Here is a 21,059-nt window from a genome sequence, read left to right on the forward strand (position 1 = left end):
TTAGAAAAAAAAAATTATAATTTTTAATTATTAAATAATATTTGATGTGTTATTTTCTTTAAATAAAATATTACAACTATTTAAATTATTAATATTTTTAGAAAATTTCAATTTTAATATAATAGACATTATATATAAATTATGTATTGTTCATATACATACTAATTTATTTTTAATTTTTTTATTTTTAATTTGAAAATTTATTAAAAACACGTAATATAAAAAATTTGTGAAATTTGTTAATTAGTAATTTATCTATCATAAAGAAGAATGATACGTTATTAATACAAAATTTATAAAAAAAAATTAGTTTATGATTTATTAAAAAAAAAAATTAGTGTATCTATATATTTGTAAATTCATATTTATTCAAATTTTTTTGCAAACGTATATGTGTATATATTTGCATATTAACATTTATGTAGATATTTTTATGAAAATAAAAAATGGATAAAAATATATATAATTTTTTAAATATTAACCAGAAAATTTCTCAGGAAGAACTAAATTTAATAATCAGTAATATGAAAAAAGAGAATAAAAAAGATAAATTACATAATGTTTTAAATGAAGTATATAACTTTCAAGAAAATAAATTAGAAGAAAAACATTTTTGTACATTAAAAAATAATGATAAAATAAATGAAAATATAAGGATCATAGATCATTTTGAGAAAAATAATTTCCCTTTTTGTAATGGAAACAACAAAAAAAAAAATCAAGTATACTCAATGGAAGATGCTCTAAGCAGCATGGACATACAAAATTCCTCAAATTTATTAAAATCAAGTATAAAAAGAAAAGAAAAAAATAAAAAAGTTGATAATTATGGTAGTAATAATAATAATAATAATAGTGATATGCATGTAAATGAAAATTCAGAAAAAAATATCAATTTGAATTCTTTTAATTTGAATAAATATACAAAAAATGATATGAAGTTATTCATGATTCATGATAATATAATTAATGAACAAAAAAGGAATAATTTTAAATGTAAGAATATGCAAGATTCTATCACTAAAAATAATAAAAATTGCAATATTGTAAATTTAGAAGAAATAGACAATAAAATTAAAGTGAACACAAGAAATGATCAAAAATCAAAAAATATAAAAGAAACTAGCTATGAAGATAAGAACTGTTTTATTAATGCATTTAATAATCTTGAAAATAATCACGTATTTGATTATTTTGTACATGAAAATCTAAATAATCTTAATAATATACATTCTGATAATCTATACAAGTATGATAATGTCAATGAAAGAAATCATATATTTGAAAATAGACCAAATTATATAAATGAACATAATTCAAACTTTATAAATGAAGATATAATTCATATAAATAACAATAATGATAACATGAGTTTACCTAATAATACAAATGGCAACAATAATTTAAAAAACTTACGTGATTCATTGAATATAAATCCATCATTAAACATTTATAAATATTTTACAAATAAAAATAAACAAGTACACAATGTTAATGAGATGTATACGAATTTTAACGATAAAAATAAAAATAGAATAATTGACGATAAAGAAACAGATGATTTCAATAGAATAATTAATTATAATAAAACAAATAATAATAATATATTAATTAATGAAATTAGAAATGCTAATAACTCGATAGCTAAAGAAAATGAAGTAAATAATTACGAAAGTAGAATAAATTACAATGAAAATGATAATTTTGACAATAGAGCAATGGGTAATTATATTACCAATAATAACATAAATTATAAAAATTTAACGAATTTAAATAATTTCAATAATAAAAAGAATGACTACAATATTGATTTTTTAGGAGATTATATAAATAACATGAATATAAATAAACTAAAAATAAATAGCATAAATAATAATAATGTGAATATGACTAATTTAAATATGTATAATAATAATAATAATAATAGCATAAATTATGATGAACAAAAAATGCAAGATATGAATAAAATGCAAGTAGTAAATAATTTTAAAAAAGATGAAATAAATGAATTAAGGAATAATTTAATAAATAATAAAAATACGAATATTCAAAATATAATGAATTATAGCAATTGTAATTTTTTGAAAAATGATACAAAATTATCTGGGTTTTCATTGGATATTAATACATTAAATAGCGCTGAATATAACTTAAATAATTCTTTATATAATAATTTTACAAACAATATGAATAAATTAGAAACTGATTTAAGTGAATATGAAAATTATAAGGAAAATATGAAAATATATGGAAGTTTAAGTCAAGAAAACTCAAGTAGTAAAAATATAAAACCTAATTCATACTTTAAAATGAATGCTCTTAATAATACAAATATAAGAAATGATAAAATAAACGATACAATTTTAAATTTTGATGAAAAAGCAAAATGGTTATTGGATTTCAATTTCGAAAAAAATAATTTCAGTCCGTCAAATACATTTATGTTTAATGAAAAAATGATGAATAAAAATAATATGTACAATTTAAATATTAAAGATGATTTATTAAGTAATATAAGAATTGAAAATAATAGTGAAAAAGATAAAGAAAAAAGCATAAATTGTGATGAATATAATAAATTTGGCAATGTGCATTTTGAAGATTATATTGAAAAAGTTAATATAGAAAATAACCATGTTACCAATAAAGTAAATTATTATGCTATTAATAATGAAAAAAACAGTAAAGATTATTTATTTAATGCGTTGAATGAAAATAAGGGATTAATTTTTACAAATGGAATAAAAAGTTTAAAGTATGATTGCTCTAATAAAAATTATGATCTTAAACTTTTGAAAAATAATGGAGCTTTAGAAAAAAGTAAATTCAATAAAAAAGGAATTATGTTTGATTCATCTGGTTATAATTCTGATAATTCAAAATCTTCTAATATGTTTAATGGAAAAAAAAAAACAAAATCGAAAAAAGACATTTTATTTGATGTCAATAATAATGATGATGCTTTTTTGAATGATATCAATTTAAATAATAATAAATTTGATTATAAATTGGGAGTTATAATGCAGAGTATACGAGATTACAGTAACAAAGTGTTTAACGATTTATTTATGAATAACGATCCTTTTAAAAAAAAAAAGATAAATGAACTGAATTTATATTTATCAAAATTAAGGGTCAAAAATTGTGATGAATTTTTTTTCAATTTAAATAAATTTTACGAAATTGTTCTTACGTTACCTAATTCAAATTACATATATAAGTACAATTCATCTATTTTATATAATATTTGTGTAGTAACAAAAAACCTTCTGTTATTACTTCATTTAGGTGTTTATATATTTCATATTATTAAAACCTGCTTGTTTTGTATTGTAAAGTTAATCTTAATAAAACCTGTTTCAATTATAGATAAGGTATGGTTTTTTTTATTAAGTTTATATAGATGTTTGTTTGAAAAATTATATGAATATTTTCAAAACGATTTGAATAGTGAAAATTTACTCAACAATAAAATATTTCTAGGAATAATTTTATCGTTTACAAATGTTTTTAATGAAACTTTAATGGAATATGCAAAAATTCGTGTATTGTCTAGAAATAAAAAAAAAGAAGAACTTATTGCCTTTCCATTATATGAATCACTAAAACCTTTTTTCTTTGTATGTACAAATTATACAGAAGAAGAAATAAAATCAGAAGATGATAATTACATAAATGAAAAAAGAAAAGATGAGAACAATAATGAATATAATAAAGAACTCATGGAAGAAAAAGTAAAGAAAACAGAGTTAGAAAAATGTATTAATAATTTCGATGAAAAAATGAAAATAAAAAAAAATGATAAAGAGAGTGAAAAAGAAAAGAGAGAAGAGATAGAGAAAGAACAGGGAAAACAAGAAAATAAAATATCCTTAAAAGAAAACAATAATGAAAATCATATTGATAATTTAATTGATGTGGGATTTACAAATAATATAAAGGATAGTGATATATATGATAAAAATATAGAAAATAGTAATATTTTTATTTCTTCTAAAGTATATACCAAAAAAAAAATCGAAGATGAATTATTAGTTTCAATAAGAAGTAATGTCTTATGTTGTGTTCATACATTAATCAAAATGTTTTCACATATTTACATAAACAACTGGGATAAAATTTTATATTATTACAATGAAAAAAGAAAAAAAAGTATTCCAATTTTTATGTCTATTACAGTAAGTGATCGAAATCAAAAATTAAGAGCTAATGCAATATTATGCTTAAAATATTTATTTGATTGTAAACAGCTGAAATACTGGTTTTTACTAAAAGATAATAATAGTAATAATAATGACAATAATGCAAGTATTGTTGATAATAATTATAATAATAATAATGATTATATAGATAATAGCTCTATGAATAACAAAAACGATTCCTTTAATTTATTAAATAATAGTAAAATTCTTAATACTTTACCAGATGAAGAAAACAATTTCGCTTTAAATAAAGATGAATTATCACAAAATGAAATTATATCAAATAATTTAAATAGTATAAATTTTAATAAATCGATTTATATAGATAAACATGGAGAATCAAATAATATTACGTCTAATCAGTATAATTCTATTTCAAATAGCACAAATAATTTTAATAATAATAACATTAATAATTTCAGTAACAAAAATTCTTCGAATATAAATAATTTTGATAATGAAAATAAAGCATTAACAGAATCAGAAAAAAATAAAAATAATCTATATGATGCACATATTAAAGAAGAAATTAGTGATAAAATGAATCCTTCTAATATGAAAATGATAATGACTAAACAAAATGTTGTAAAAATATTATATGCATTAATAAAACTTATAATTAAGACATATACTTTAGATAATAAAAATAATTTTTATACAGCTGCAGATAGATTAAATATTTATCGTTTCTTTTTACGAGTTTCTCAATCAATATCGATGACTAGATTTAAAATTTTTCTATTTCCAATTTTAAAAATATTTTTTTTCTATTTGTTAAAATATCTTATTTATTTCAACCATGGTGACACTTTTCATTTTTGTGTTGAAAGATTACTTCAAAATAATAATAATTTATATAATAAAGTAGAAAGAAGTAATTCTAATGATTTTTTCTCGAATAACGAAGAAAATAGTGACAAAGCAAAAAATGATAATAATATGAATGGTGTGAATCCTTTATATGATCTTAATTGTAATAATAATTATATAAACTCCAACAAGAATAAGCATATAAATTGCGAACAAATTAATGATGACTATTTTTTTCAGAACTACTTGGATGAAGATGATCGCATATTTAGCTCATTAAACAATTATATAAATAGTTTTAAGGAAAATGATGAATATGATGACAGTGAAGATGATATGAGGGAAAACATAACAGAAAAAGATAATGATAAGGCAAAAGAAATACAAGAAGAAAATGAAGAAAGAAATATTTATGGTGATAATGAAATGAATGAAGAAAATGAAGTACAAGAGGAAGAAGAAGATGAAGAAAAACAGGGAAATGGAAAGAAAAATGAAAAAATAAAAAAAATAAATAAAAATGAAAAGAAAAAAAAAAAAGGTAAAAAAGAATGTGACGATAATAATAAAGAAAATACAAATGTTAAAATTAATAATGATGAAAATAAAGATGTGGAAAATAAAAAAAGTAGTACAGTAAAAAATGTATGTTCGTGTAAAATTGAATTAGGTAATATAGCAAAAAATAAAAGAAAAATTAACAAAAAAAAGGGTTCTAATGATATTGCTTCTATGTATAAAAATATAGATAAAATAAATAAAAAGTTAATGTCTAAAGAAGATTATAAATTATTAATAAATATACTATATAGTAATGAATATTCTAAAAATTCTAAATATATATGTACAATCACTGTTATAATTAATATATTTTCTGTTCTTTTATGTGAATATAATGAAGATATGTTTCAATTTCTTTGTAGTAATATATATGGAGAAATTATCAATAATAAATTAAATAATCATAATATTTATTGTGGCAATTTGTCTCAAAATTATCTCTATAATATATCATTTTCTCAGTTAATATATTTTATGTTAATTTTTTTATACAAAATATTTTATCAGCATACTTTGAATAAAAATGATGTTTTAGCAAAAAATTTAAATACAGCTAATATAAACGATAATTTTTTTTTACATAAGAATGAAAACATAAATAATGTGTCCAATACTACTAATATTGATAAAGTGTATTCATTTGATGCAGATAGTAAATATGGTTTTGAAACTTTTAATAAAGACAAAGAAAATAATTATAAATATGAAAAAAGACAAACGATGAGTTCTTATAATGATTTATATGACAATTACATCATTTCTTATATGCAAAAGGAAAATAATGATCATAATAATATAAATGTTGTTGATAAAAATAATTTAGTACCTTATGATATTCAGATATTTAAAAATATATTTTTAGTTTTTCAGAAAACTTTAAAATATTATTTATTTTGTTATATGCATTGTTGGAAAGACGTAAAAAACTTATTGGAATATTTTTTACAATCAGAAAATATAAATATTAAAGTTATTTCAATAAAAATAGTAATTGATATATTTGTTTTTATTAATTCTTATTATGATAATAATTCTAATGAATATGAATTACCGATTTATAAACAAAAAGATGAGTTTAAAAATAACCAAATTTTTAATAATTATAATAACAATATACAACAACAACAATTAAATGAAAATTCCAAATATTCTAAAGATTGCATAAATACTAAAGTAAATGCTTACTTAAATACAAAGGATTATATACCTAATAATGAAAATGAGAATAATATAAATATTTACAATAAACTTAATTCAGATACCTTGAATAATTTATGTAAAAATAAATATAATTCCATACATAATGATTTTATCAATACAAAAATAGAAAATTATATAGATGTTGATATTAAGAATATAAATAATTTACATGTAATAAATAATTTGAATAACTTTAATTATACAAAAGACTCAAATACTATTGATAATGCAAGGTATGTCTATGATGATAATAATAATAATAAAGATAATAGTAATAATAATAAAGATAATAGTAATAATAATAAAGATAATAATGATAATAATAAAGATAATAATAACAATAATAATAATAATAGTAAAGATAGTAATAATAGTAATAATAATAATATTAATAATGTGCATGATGATAACTATAGTAACAATATTAATAATGTTAAGATTAATAATCACAATTGTAATGGAAATAGCTTTAATAATAATGATGATACTACTACTAATAATAATTATATAAGTCACAGAAGTGTTCCTGATTCAATTAATTCCAATAGCAATATAAACACTATATCAGAAATATTCACTGATCAAAAAAAATTAAACATTACAAAACATAATTTAGAAAAAAGTATTGATGTAAATAATGTTACAAATAAAAAGGAAGTATATTACACTAAATTAGATGAATTAGATCAAAATAGCAAAAAAGCGAAATTTATAAAAATTGTAGAAAATGATATGATTTATTTATTTCGTAAATATATATTAATACATATTCATAATATAAATAAGATTCATGATGATGTAATTAATAAAAGAAGTAAAGTGAAACATATATTTTTAAATACCATTATTTGCATTTCTCAGTTAAGTTATGAAGGCTTTAAAATTTTAAAAATTGAAGATATCCAAAAACTAACTAATTTAGTTTCTTCATGTGTTCATAGTATTAAATGCAATATTATAACAGCATTAAGTAAATATATTATTAAATATATTTTTGCTTTTAACAAGAAGTTTATTCAAAATTATGAAAAAAAAATTAATTTATTGCACATGAATTCTACCAACGTTTATTTTAATAATATTCTCACAACAACAAATAATTTTAATATTAAAAAAAATATAAATGTTGATGCTCTATATATTGCAGAAAATATATTGAATAATAAAAATTTTAAATCACATAGTAATGAAATATTTGAACCAAATGCTAAGGAAAGTGTGAATTATACTACTAATTCCTGCTCATTAAATAGTAGTGTTAATAAACAAATGAATATAACTGATAATAATATGAATAATAAAACGTACACGAATCTAAGTGAAAGTAATTCACTTCTACAAAAAAATGAATATAATAATACACAGTATTTTATGAATACAGATAACTCTTTAATATGTGATAAAATACATTCATATGATAACAAAAATAATTTTTTTGACGAACATGTAATGAGTCGTACACAGTCAACAATATACAACTCAGAAATTAATAATGATTACAGTACCGCAAAAATGAATTTTGATTCATCGAAAACAGAAGCATGTACGAGAGATGTAATAGCATTAGAAAATGTAGTCAACGTAATTCCTGATGAATATAATTCTGATAAAAGTCATAATCTGAGTGACAGTTCTTTTGCAAAAAAGGGAAAAACTCAAGGCAAAGAAAGAATTATGATTTCTGATCATAATGTTAATACTTATTCAAATGCAAATAATCAAAAAAATGATTATTCTTTTAATAATGAATCTATGAACCATAAATGGGATGGATATATTGATAACTATAGCTTAAATGAATATAATAATGAATTATTCAATATGCATTACGGAAAATTTATAACACAAGAAAAAAATAATTGTTTTGATTCTAATAATTTAAAGAAAATGGAAAGTAATATAAACAATGATAAAGAGAAAATGAATAATGAAGAACAACTAAGTAAAATAAAAAATAAAAAAGAAGAAATAAAAATAGAAGAAAGAATAGAAGATAAATGTATAATAGAAGTAAGTAATTTTGATATTAATAACGATGAAAATAATACGAATAACTCAACACATAATTTTCTTGATGTTCATAAATTAAGTCAACCTGTTCAATCATTAATTAATTCTAAAGGAAAAGATAAATATGATTTTGTTAATTCTTACATGGATTCAGAAATAGATAAGTATTATTTAAATGATCTATTTCCCATTGAAAAATCTGAAAACAAAAAATGGAAAGATATATATATGTTAGAAAAAAAGAGAAATGAAAAAAAATTATTTGAATTATATTATACATATATTTATATTATTATTCACATAATTAAGTTTTATAATGATTCCTTTGTTGATTTGAAGTATTATACATACAATTGTATATGTGAAATTGCAAGTTCCTATATTCCATTTTATTTCACACAGAAAAATATTAAAACATTTTCGTACTATAGTAATTATAGTAGTGAAGAAAATAAAGATATTAACAAGTTTATTGATTTTATAAATAATATCAACTTATCTACTGATATAAATAGCTTAAACTTATATAACTTAAATAAATTGAATAATAATATTAATGAAAAATGCACTAATAAAGATAGTGATTATGATAACATAAATAATGAAAATAATCTCATTGGTAAATCATTTCAAAATTCAAATAACAAAAACAAAATAGTGTGTGATAAAAAAAAAAATATTAACAATAATATAAAAATATCAGAAAATCACGAAAAATCACTAACTAATATAATTACATGCTATAATAATATGAATGAAGTATTTTTAAATAATATATATTTAATTTCATACATTGAATATATATATATATTATTATTAATCATAAGAGAAAACAAAAACGTAGAAAAAGACAGAGCAGTTTGTTGTATAATTAGATATGTAGGTTTCATTTGTAAAAATATGAACTTTTTTTTATTTAATTCCATTAATTTATTGCCTTCTACGTTTCTTATTAAATATTTTATATATTTAAATAATTTAATTGAAAAAAGATCATTCGACTTCTTTAATTCTGATGAATCAGATAAAGAAATGAATAAAAAAGAAGAAACAGAAAAAGATCAATTATTAAATGAAAAAGATGAAAATTCAATTATGAAGCAGCATATGCAAGCAAAATTTGATATTAAGGAAGGAAAGTCATGCAATAATTATATTCATGAAATTGATATTTTAAATAAGAAAAAATTAAAGGATTTAAAAAACAATAATGAAAAAAGTAATTTCATAGAAAAAAATAATCATGCTAGTGATGAAAAAAAACAATATCCGAAATTATATCACTTATTTTTGAATGTATATATAAAATATGAATATGAATTTGATGACTGTTTTTTTTCATTTAACAAAAATATGCAAAAAAAAAAAAATATAATGGAAGATGCAGAAAATTACAATAAAATAAAAAAGACAATGATCAACGAAAGTATAAATGAATATGATATAATAAATAACGAAAATTTAGAACATTTGAAATGTGATACCACCTTACATCATTTTAATGAAAACATATTTGAATCATATTCCGATAAAAAAGAAAAAAATATATGTTCAAATCCAATCATAATAGAAATAAGTGATATATTCAACTCAAATTTAAGTAAAAATAATCTTATAAATAATCCCAATAATGTTGACGCTAAAATTATTTTATATTTATTATCAATAGTTAAAGATCATATAAAAAATAAAATTACGTGGAATGTATTATATGCTTTTAAATTAATTTATAATAATTTTTCTTTTTTCCTTGCTCAGAATTTTTCTGAATTGCATTATAAGATTTTAGATAATTTGATAAATACATTAAGATTCACTAATGTTTATAAAATTAAAATACTATCATCATTGGCTTTAATTCACATTCCTTTATATTATAATATTAGTAAACAAAAATTGAAAGAACTGTGGGAAACTTTAATATCGAATATTTCCTTTTTTGATGTAATTTTTGTTGATGATAAATCCAAATCAAATCAATTCGTTTATTATTATGACAAGGCGTTAAATTATATAACTATTAGTAAAAAAACAGAATATAAATATAAATGCACATTAAGGGTTAATATTTGTGAATTACTATATATATGTATATATAGATCATATATTCATGCGAATATAAACACATATATTGAAATTGATAATAAAAAAATAAATTGTTATGAAGTTTTTAAAAAACACACACATATCTTTAATATTAATAACGATATACACATATACAATTTAAATCATATATATAATAATCATGTTATGTATTATTCATTTTACAATCAAAATAATTCTACTCAAACTCACACAGAAGAAAAATATATAGATAAAGATGATAATACAAATTGTTATATTTTAGAAAAAAAGGAAGAAAAATCCCATGATGATGATATTTTTGAACTTAAGTTATTTTTAAATGATCATTTTGATAAATATCAATCTGTTTATAAGAATTTATTAGGAACAAGTAAAAACCCAATTTTTTTAGTACTCTTTTTAAAGCTTCATTATGAAATAAAATTGTCATTAAAAAAATATATAGAAAGAAAAAAGAAGTAATAAAAATATTTATATAAAAAAATACATAAGAATTAAGTACACATTTTAATATAATTTTCTTAATTTTTATGGGATTCTTATATTTATACTAACAATTATTGTTTGAATTATTTATATATTTATTATTTTTAATTTTTTTTTTTTTTTAACCATTTTATTTACTCATCTACGAAATTTTTTTTAAAGCTTAAAATGTATACTTAAATTTTAAACAAAAATACAATTATGAATTATATTTAAAAAAAAAAAAAAAATTCAAAATCATTTTTAAAAATATGTAAAAAGTTAAAACTTATTGCCTTAAAGTATTAAATTGAAATAATGAAAAAAGATTAATTCACTTCTAAAAGGTTGAAATAGTGTTCATTTAATATGTAAAATCTTTAATTATGTTATATTTTTTTTAATTTTTTTTTAATTTTTAAAGTTAATCTTGATATATATATTGTTTAAAGTATAAATAGAATTTTATTTAATTTTATTATTTTTTTTTATGTGATTTTTTAATAAATAAGTTAACATCACATAATAAAAGGTATGATTTTATGTTATAATAATTTTGATCTCTTAATATATAAAAATAGCCATTATTACCCCAGTTTGTTCCCCAGCTATTTAAAATTTTCCAATATTTTATTATTTTATTTTTTTCTTTTTCTTTTATATCAAATATATCATCCATATCTGAATCATTTAAATAATTTTCTTTCATAAAATTTTCTACTGTATCTTCTCCCCATCCAACTATAACAACAGCATGATCAACTTTATTCCATATGTATGCATTTGACTTATTTCCATCATGCATTTTTATGAAGTTTTCTTTTAATATTCCTTTTTTATATCTAAAAAATTCTTTTGATGGCTCAATGGCTGCTGCTATAGGACCATTATAGTAGATATATTTTTTTAAATTTTCTTCATCTTCTATATCTAAATACTCAAATTTTCTTACTTTAATTTTTACATCACAGCTGTTTATATATTTAAAGTCTAATTTATTTTTTTCGTATATCTTTTTATTCATTAATATATAGTCTTCATTTAATTCTTCATCATACTTTTGACTTCTTTCATCACTATCATCATTATTATTATCATCATTGTCATTTTCATCATAATCACTATCATCGTTATTATTATCATCATTGTCATTTTCATCATAATCACTATCATCATTATTATTACTATCATCATAGTCATTTTCATCATAATCACTATCATCATTATTATTACTATCATCATAGTCATTTTCATCATAATCACTATCATCATTATTTTCACCATAGTCATTTTCATTCTCTTTTTTTTCATTTATTTCACTGTTGCTTACTTCTACATTATTAAAATTATCAGTTTTTTCTACATCATTTTTCAATTCATTTTCACTGCTATTATTATGCAATTTTATATTTTCAATTATTATGTTTTCTAAATTTTCCAAGAATTTCTTTTTTTTTTTTTTCTTCATATTAATTACAAAAGTGCTATCCTTTTCTTCTTTTTTCACATCATTTCTTTTATGCAGGAAAATTTTAAAAGTGTCAAATCGATCACACAGAAAATTATTTTTTTCATCCTTATTTATATATTTATTCATGTATCTTTTAAAACACTTATCTGTATATAAAAAATTTTCGTAAGCATATTTTAAAGAAATGTATATATATCCTCCTGAACATCCCTGATTAAAATAATCACATATCAACAATTGTTCTTTACTGAAAAATAAAAAATCAATATTTTTTATATAATTATACTTTATCCTTAATCTACTATTAATAATTAATGCAGCTGAATTTGCGTAACAAGAACCACAATTTTTCTGATCAATAGCATTATCAACAATTTTTATAAAATTACCTAATCTCTTTCTTACATCACCTTCATTTGTCCAATCAAAGTTTGATAATGTAATGTTTTTATTATCATAAATATCAAGTAATCTATTTTTTTTAAATTTTTTAGAAATATTATTACTAAATAAATTCAAACTAAAAATATTATTTCCTTCTTTTTTTTCTTCATTTAGTTCTTCACTTTCCTCTTCAATAATTCCTACATTTTTCTCTTGATTTTTATCTTTTTTTTCCTCTTTTAGTAATTTAAACATTTCATAATTCTTATTATGCATATTCACATCAACTACTAGAGGAGATACAATGTCAGATGGAATTTTGTTTGTTGGCATGTCTGACGCTACACTTAATTTTTTTCCATACCAACAATATCTATCCATCGTTAGAAAATTAAAATTTATAAAATTATCATTATAATAATCAATTAATTCATAAAAATATTTTTCTTTAATTATTTTTTTATTCTTTTTTTTTTGTAAAAAAATGTTATAGTAATTGTCTGAGCTTTTATAGCTGATTGGAACATACTTTATTTCTGAATAATTTACATTTTTATTTAATACATATAAATCATTTCGCTTACTATTTAAATTTTTCCTATTTTTTAAAAGATTTTTTTTTATATTATTATATTTTATAAAATTAATATTTTTATTCTTTCCTATGCTATTATACACCAAGGAAGTAAAATTCCTTCCCTTATTTATATAATTATAATTCAAGTAATAAATATTTACTATACCTATAATTAAATTATTACAATAGCTATAAGACACATCACCTTTTTCTTTAAATTTAAAAAAAGAAAAATATATTTCTTTTTTTTTGTTATCTTTGTATATTTCTATGTATAAAGCTTCATCGTATATTATTCTCCAATAACCATTATATTTATAATTTATATGATTATTTTCAATTATATTTATTGTTCTATCATTATTGAAAACAATAACTTTTTTTTTTTTTTCTTCAAAATTTTCTTTGATTTTTTCTGGATTAAGATAGTCTATTTAATAAAAAAAATTATGACAATTTTTTAACTTTCAAAAAATAGTATGAAATACAATAAAATAAAATAAAAACATAACGCAATGTAGTAATATAAAGTAAGTATATGCATTTAAATGTAATGAAGTAAAATGTAACAATATGTCGTAAAAAAAAAAAAAAAAAGAAAGAAAATGAAATATAATTAAAACGAATAGAACAAAAAAAAAATTAAATATATTAAAAATATTACACCATGGAAATCAGAATTATCAGGTCTCCTATACCCACATTCATAATCATAATTAGGTTCATTCAAATTATCTTCAAGGATGCCTTTTTTTGAAATTTGCAATTTTTTGCTTTCTGAATTTTTATTTTTTAATAAACCTAATTTAATTTCCCACTTACCTTCTACATGTCTACTTAAACAATGAACTGGAACGTCACATTTTATATAATTCAAAAAAATTAGGAAAAAAAAAAGGATGAAAATCATATCAAGATAATTTAAAAAAAAAAAAAAAAATCAAATCAACGGAAATTCCTAATAATAAAAATTAATAAAAAAAATCATCACATTTATACATATATATATGTTTTTCTTTCTTTTTCCTTTATAGTGACATTCCAATAATTTTAGAAGAATTAAATATATGATTAACAAATTTTTTTTTATTGAAATATTCTATATCTTTAGCATATACAAAACATAGTTCTATTATTTTTTATTTATTTTCTTGTTAAATTTTTACAATGCACTTAACTGCATAAAATGTTTCGAAATATATATTTGAAATAGTTTTTACAAAAAAGTATCACACTTTTAAGTTAAAAAATTTTATATATATATAAAATGTAAAAAAAAATTTATTTCATTATAAGAATTATCAAACAAAAAAAAAAAGATAGAAGATAAATTAATCAAAAAAATATATTTTTATTAAGTAGACAGGTAGAAATCATTATAATAGTGATCTATTCTTTTATAAATATAGAAAGTGAAAATATTTTTTGAATAAAAATAAAATTTGAGATAATAAATTAAAATCATAAAAAATATTTATATATATATATATATATATATATATATATATTTATATTATTAGAATTATATAATCTTATTTTTTTTTTTTAAATCTGTAAAAGTTCAAGAAAATGAATAAAACTAAGAAATTAAAAATTTTTATTTGTTATATATATATTTTTTTTTCTCTCAAAGATTTATTTTTGATTAACAAATGGTATCATTAGGTTATTCTACTATATAATTATGTGCTTTTTTCAACAGTAATTGAATTAGGTAACCTAAGATGGCTTGTTCTGCAATTTTTTTTGTAATGTTTAGCTTTTCATATACTATTCTAATTTAAAAAAAAATATATATATATATATATATATATATAACAAGTTTAAAAAGTATAAATTATTTAAGAGTAATACATTTAAATATGTATCAAATGAAATAAATTAATATAGACAAAAAATATATTTAATAAAAGTTCAAATTATTTAATTATATATTAAAAAAATTAATAACCAAATGAAAGAAAATGAGAGAATATACAAATACTTCATTATAAGTGATAAAAACGAAATAGAAGTTATATCAAGAAAAATTATTGAAGAAAGATAATATAAAATATTTAATATATATCGTAAAATGTATATTCATATAGATAATTATAAATGTTATAAAAAAAAAATTTATTGAAGTGAATTTTTTTCGAAATAATTACTTTTTTTTTATTGGGATATATTTACATAGAATTTCATCTTCATTTGAAAAAGTATTTTGAATATTATTGGTGTTATTTGATATAGATCCATTCAAATTTTGAGACTCTTCAATAAAACTATATTTTACATTTTTATTTTTATTTTTTAAATGTTTTAATATTTCTTTAGATTTTGAGTTATTTAATTCATTATTTAAAATATTTTCTAAAATAGAGAAAGAATATATTTTAGTTAATATATTTTCAAAATTTTTTTTATTTAAATTAGGAATATAAAATAGTTTGGAGCCAACGTGAAATGGAGTTTTCAATAAAAAACTTAAGACTTTCTTATGTAACAAAATTATGTTTAAAAAAAAAGATTCAATAAATTTAAGCATATCTGCAGCTATTCTTTCTTTTCTAGTTATAGAAAATAAAGTATCTATAACGATTATGAAACTTGAATATAAATATTTCTCATTTTTTTGGTATTTATTAAATAATATTGATCTAAGTGCTTCTATAAATATTTTATTGCTTATTTTTTTTTTAAAATCTTCTTTGCTATCTTCTGATGGATAAAAAATGAAATATTTATATAATTGATCCATTTGATTATGAAATTTTGTTTTTTTTATCATAAATTCTAAAGAACTGTAATATTCATATAAATCATCTGCCTTGAAGTATTTCTCATCTTTTATAGAGGATAAAAAGCATTTTAATGTTTTCATGTTACAGTATTGTGGTGGGTTTTCTTTTTTAAATTTACAATCCTTAACACAGTTATTACATTTTTTATCATCTGAATCACTAATATTTGGTATAGAATAATTTGATTTGGATTCTTTAATTAATTCTTCTGATTTTTTTAAAGCAATTCCATTGTTATGACACATATTAATCATTAATTTTTCACTTAATAATATGTTAAATACTCTTTTTAAATATATATGTACATTTAATTTTATGCTACTTTTTCTCTCATATAGTAATATTCTTACATATTCAATAATATGTTCATAATTTTTTTTCTCAATTTCTTCCATTTCTTCTTTTTGTCTCATTGGATCCTCCTTTTTTTTTAAATCATAATTTTTTCCAAATAAATTATCATCTTCTCTAAATAGACTTTTAAAACTTTTTGCAGCATTTTTAAATGTAGCTATCTCTTCCAATTTTCTTAATTCATATTGCTTAATTAATTTTTTTTTTTCAATCTCTTCTTTTATATTTCCTTTTTCTTTTCCATCATTTATTTCTCCTTTTTTATTTTCTTCTTTTTCTTTTTTATCTTCTTTTTCTTTTTTATCTTTAATTTCTCCTTTTTTATTTTCTTTTTCTTCTTCATCCTCTTGTTCCCCCTGTTCTTCACCTTTTAGTTCTTCCTGTATTTCACTCTCTTGTTCTTTTTTCTCTTCATCCTCTTGTCTCCCCTGTTCTTCACCTTTTAGTTCTTCCTGTATTTCATTCTCTTGTTCTTTTTTCTCTTCATCCTCTTGTCTCCCCTGTTCTTCACCTTTTAGTTCTTCCTGTATTTCATTCTCTTGTTCTTTTTTCTCTTCATCTTTTGCCCTTATTTCCTTTTCTTGTTCTTCTATCTTTACTTTTTCATTTTCTTTCGATAAGAATTCCTTATTTTCTTCTTTTTTTATATATAATTCTTCTTCTATTACTTTTTCTAATAAACTATTTTTTTTTTTTATAGGAAGTATCGTTTCTTGATTAATTTTTCTTACTCCCTCTTTATCTAATGAGTCATTATTTATTGAATCGTTACTTTTATATGAATTATTTAAAATTCTGTACAATCTTTTCTTATAATTTCCATTATTTACCCACTTATTTGGTAAATTAGAGTATTCGAAGTATACCCAATTAGAAAAGTAGCTAAACGCTAAAGGAAGAATAAATATGTATGTTCTCATTTTTTTTTTTTTTCAATTTAATTAAAATAATTTAACTATTAATAATGACATAGGAAAAAAAAGAAGAGAGTAAAAAAAAAATTTTTTTAAGTAATTGCCAACAAATTTTATGAATAATATATCCTCTATCTTAATGTAGAATATAAAATAAAGAAACAAAATAAAAATTATTTTATATAAATTTTCTATTTTATCATACGAGGTAATATAAAAAAAAAAAAAAATTAAAAAAATAATTAAATAATTTTGAATATTATATATATAGTTGAGAAAAAAAAAAAAAAAACCCATATTAATAGTATTTATATATCTAGCTTGGTTGCATTTAATGAGTTGCATATTGCTCAACATGATCCTTACATGTATTAAAATTAGCTAATATTCAAATACCGATAAAGTAAAATTCTTAAATTTAAAATGAGTAAATGATATTATAAAACTACGTATTCAATTTTAAATAAAATGTAATTTTTATAGAAAATTTTGCTTCAAAAAAAAAAAATAAAACAATTATTAGAACAAAATTTAAGGTAAAATATTTATGAATTTAAATATATATACCTTTTAATAAATTTCTAAAGATATATAGATCAACTCATAGATCAAAATAAAAAAAAAATATATAAATAATAATATAATAATATAAAAATAAAAAAAGAAAACAATATTAATAATATATAAATATAAAAGAGAACATTAAAAAAAAAAAAAAACATAAGAATCTGTTTATTAATAAATAGACATGCATGTATGAAAATTTTGAGAAATGAAATAAAAAATTCCCATAAAGTAACATAATTGGGAAAATTTGTTTTTTAGAATGAAAACAAAAAAAAACCTATAGAAAATTTATTTTTTTTTTACGTAAAGTACAACTAATTAAATAAAAAAATGTGAAGTTGCTATTTTTCTTATTTATTTAGAAATTTCCTAAATAATAATTTCTACTTTTTTTATTTTATGAACTCTTTAATAAAAAAAAAAAATATATAACTTCTAAATCCTTAATTTTTTTTTTTTTTCTAACATGCTTTATAATATTACTTATTAAATAAAACTTTCATATTTGAAAAATATTTTAAAAAATAATATTATAATTAAATTTTATAATTTCTTTCTATTTTAGTTTTGGTATATTTACAAAAAAAATATTATAAAAAGAGGAAAAAAAAAAAAATGAACAAAATTAAATCAAATTATTTCAATATGAAATATATATATTTTTAACTTCTGAAGGATTTTTTTATAATGCCACTTTCCCCTCCTTTTACATTCAATTCAAAAATGTAATTATCAAATTCATGCTGAGTTGATCTACATTTGCATTGAATAGTGTAATCACTTTGTATAAAATGAGGCAATTGTAAATAATAAGCATAATAATTATTCTCTGTACTTCCATAGGAAATGTATCCTGGCATAATATCTTTTAAATTGGTACTTGTATTATTATAAAAAACATTATCAAAACAGTTGTTTGGCTCAGTAGAACCATGGGTATCATAAATACATTTAAATCCTACAAAATCACCAGGTTTTGCTTCAATCCTACAAACTCTACCACCATTATGTTTCTCTAAAGGAAATGGTTTTGTAAAATGATCAGAGAAGGCAACACCGAAATCACATCCACTTATTTTATAAGAATTTTTAGAAACAACAACTTTCATAATTCCATATTTATGTGTTGATTTTTTTACAACAAGTTGTGGTTCCTCTAAAACCACCTCTTCATTATCTTGTTGTTGTTGTTCATTTTTTTTTTGTATATTATTTACAAGCTTGTTCACCTTATCTAATGCTCTTTGATCATTTTCATTTATTTGCTCTTCTTCTTCTATTATTTGCTCCTCTTCTTCCTTTTTCTCTTTTTCCTCTTTCCCTTTTTCCTTTTTCTCTTCTTTTACTTCTACTGGTAATACTTTATTTTCTTCATCCGTTTGTAAATCACAAAAACAATGGAATGTTTGATTTTTTATAACTGCTGGTGATACTATAAGATTATTTTCATAAGCTATTGATCCGTATAATATAGTATTTATCGATATTACTGATCTATTTAGATTTTTCGTATCATTATATAAACTTACACTATGAAAACATTTTGTTCCAGCATGTTTGGGGCATATAAAAGTTAATATATCAAATGGTTTGGCATTTATTTCGCAAATTTTATTATTTGAATGTTTAATTAAATTTTCTTCTTTTGTAAAATCACAGACATGATTTTCTGGGTAAGCAGAAAATTGCTTTATGCATAATAGTAAGGCATATAATATATATATATTCATTTTTATAATTTATCTAAAAGTGCCATATAACTTTAAAAAAGAAAAGATATATTTATTATATATCAAAAATATAAATTTTTGCACTAACAAGAAATACAGAAAAATATTTGAAAAAAAAAATATAAGGTAAAAAATTAAAAAAATATTATATAATTCATATATATAAATTAAAAAAGAAATATGTATGATCTAAATAAAAAAGTAGAAAATAAAAATACAACAGTGTTTAATTATGTTCTTGCCATATACAGATAAGTTTTTAAGCAAATTTTTTTTTATTTTTTTAAATAAATCTTTAATATTTTTAATAAAAAAAAAATTTGTCCTTTAATTAGGTAGATGTAATTTTGTTACAACATTAAAATTTTAAAAAAAAGTGTGCATATCATGCATCTTATTATACTTTCTCTTTTTACTTATGGTGGTGTTAACCTATGTAATAATTAACAAAAAATGATTAATTTTTGTTGTTATTCCTTAGATTTTTTTTCTCTTTTTTTATGCATATTTTTTTATTTTCTCATTTTTATAGCATTTTTTTTTTTTTTACTCACTTTAATTTTAATTTTAATTTTTAAAGATTTTACTACTTAAAATTTTTTTTTTAATTTTCAATGGTTTCTGATGTATAAGTTCAATATTTTTTTAATTTTTATTCTTTTTTTTATTTAAACATATAATAAATAAATGTAACAAAAAGAAAAAAAAAAAAATTTAAAAAGGTGTAAAGTAATTTTAACACATAAAACAATTATATTTAATTGCATAAATTGCTCTTCAAATAATATTTTTCTCCAGATTCATTTATTTTTTTTCTTTATAATGTGTAGATTTTATTTTTTTTATAATGCATAGATTTTTTCTTTTTTTTTAAAATGTGTAGATTTCTTCTTTTTTTTATAATGTATATATTTTTTCTTTTTATTTCTTATGCGCAGATTTT

General features: G+C 19.0%; 4 protein-coding genes across 4 annotated transcripts; 1 reads left to right on the top strand and 3 right to left on the bottom strand.

Annotated features, from left to right (window-relative positions):
• Nucleotides 1-446: 446 nt before the first annotated feature.
• PRELSG_0301900 (conserved Plasmodium protein, unknown function) lies at nt 447-11,330 on the top strand (the record flags this gene model as incomplete). The annotated part of the gene is made up of 1 exon (XM_028680005.1): nt 447-11,330. The coding sequence occupies one exon, from the start codon at nt 447-449 to the stop codon at nt 11,328-11,330; it is 10,884 nt and encodes a 3,627-aa protein (XP_028531544.1).
• A 481-nt stretch (nt 11,331-11,811) lies between these two features.
• On the bottom strand, nt 11,812-14,675 carry DPAP3 (dipeptidyl aminopeptidase 3, putative; the record flags this gene model as incomplete). The annotated part of the gene is made up of 2 exons (XM_028680006.1): nt 11,812-14,195; nt 14,432-14,675. The coding sequence occupies 2 exons, from the start codon at nt 14,673-14,675 to the stop codon at nt 11,812-11,814; spliced, it is 2,628 nt and encodes an 875-aa protein (XP_028531545.1).
• A 756-nt stretch (nt 14,676-15,431) lies between these two features.
• Nucleotides 15,432-17,825, bottom strand: PRELSG_0302100 (conserved Plasmodium protein, unknown function; the record flags this gene model as incomplete). The annotated part of the gene is made up of 2 exons (XM_028680007.1): nt 15,432-15,540; nt 15,916-17,825. The coding sequence occupies 2 exons, from the start codon at nt 17,823-17,825 to the stop codon at nt 15,432-15,434; spliced, it is 2,019 nt and encodes a 672-aa protein (XP_028531546.1).
• A 1,223-nt stretch (nt 17,826-19,048) lies between these two features.
• PRELSG_0302200 (6-cysteine protein, putative) lies at nt 19,049-20,116 on the bottom strand (the record flags this gene model as incomplete). The annotated part of the gene is made up of 1 exon (XM_028680008.1): nt 19,049-20,116. The coding sequence occupies one exon, from the start codon at nt 20,114-20,116 to the stop codon at nt 19,049-19,051; it is 1,068 nt and encodes a 355-aa protein (XP_028531547.1).
• Nucleotides 20,117-21,059: the final 943 nt, after the last annotated feature.

This window comes from Plasmodium relictum (genome assembly GCF_900005765.1).
Source record: "Plasmodium relictum strain SGS1 genome assembly, chromosome: 3".
Lineage (NCBI taxonomy): Eukaryota > Apicomplexa > Aconoidasida > Haemosporida > Plasmodiidae > Plasmodium > Plasmodium relictum.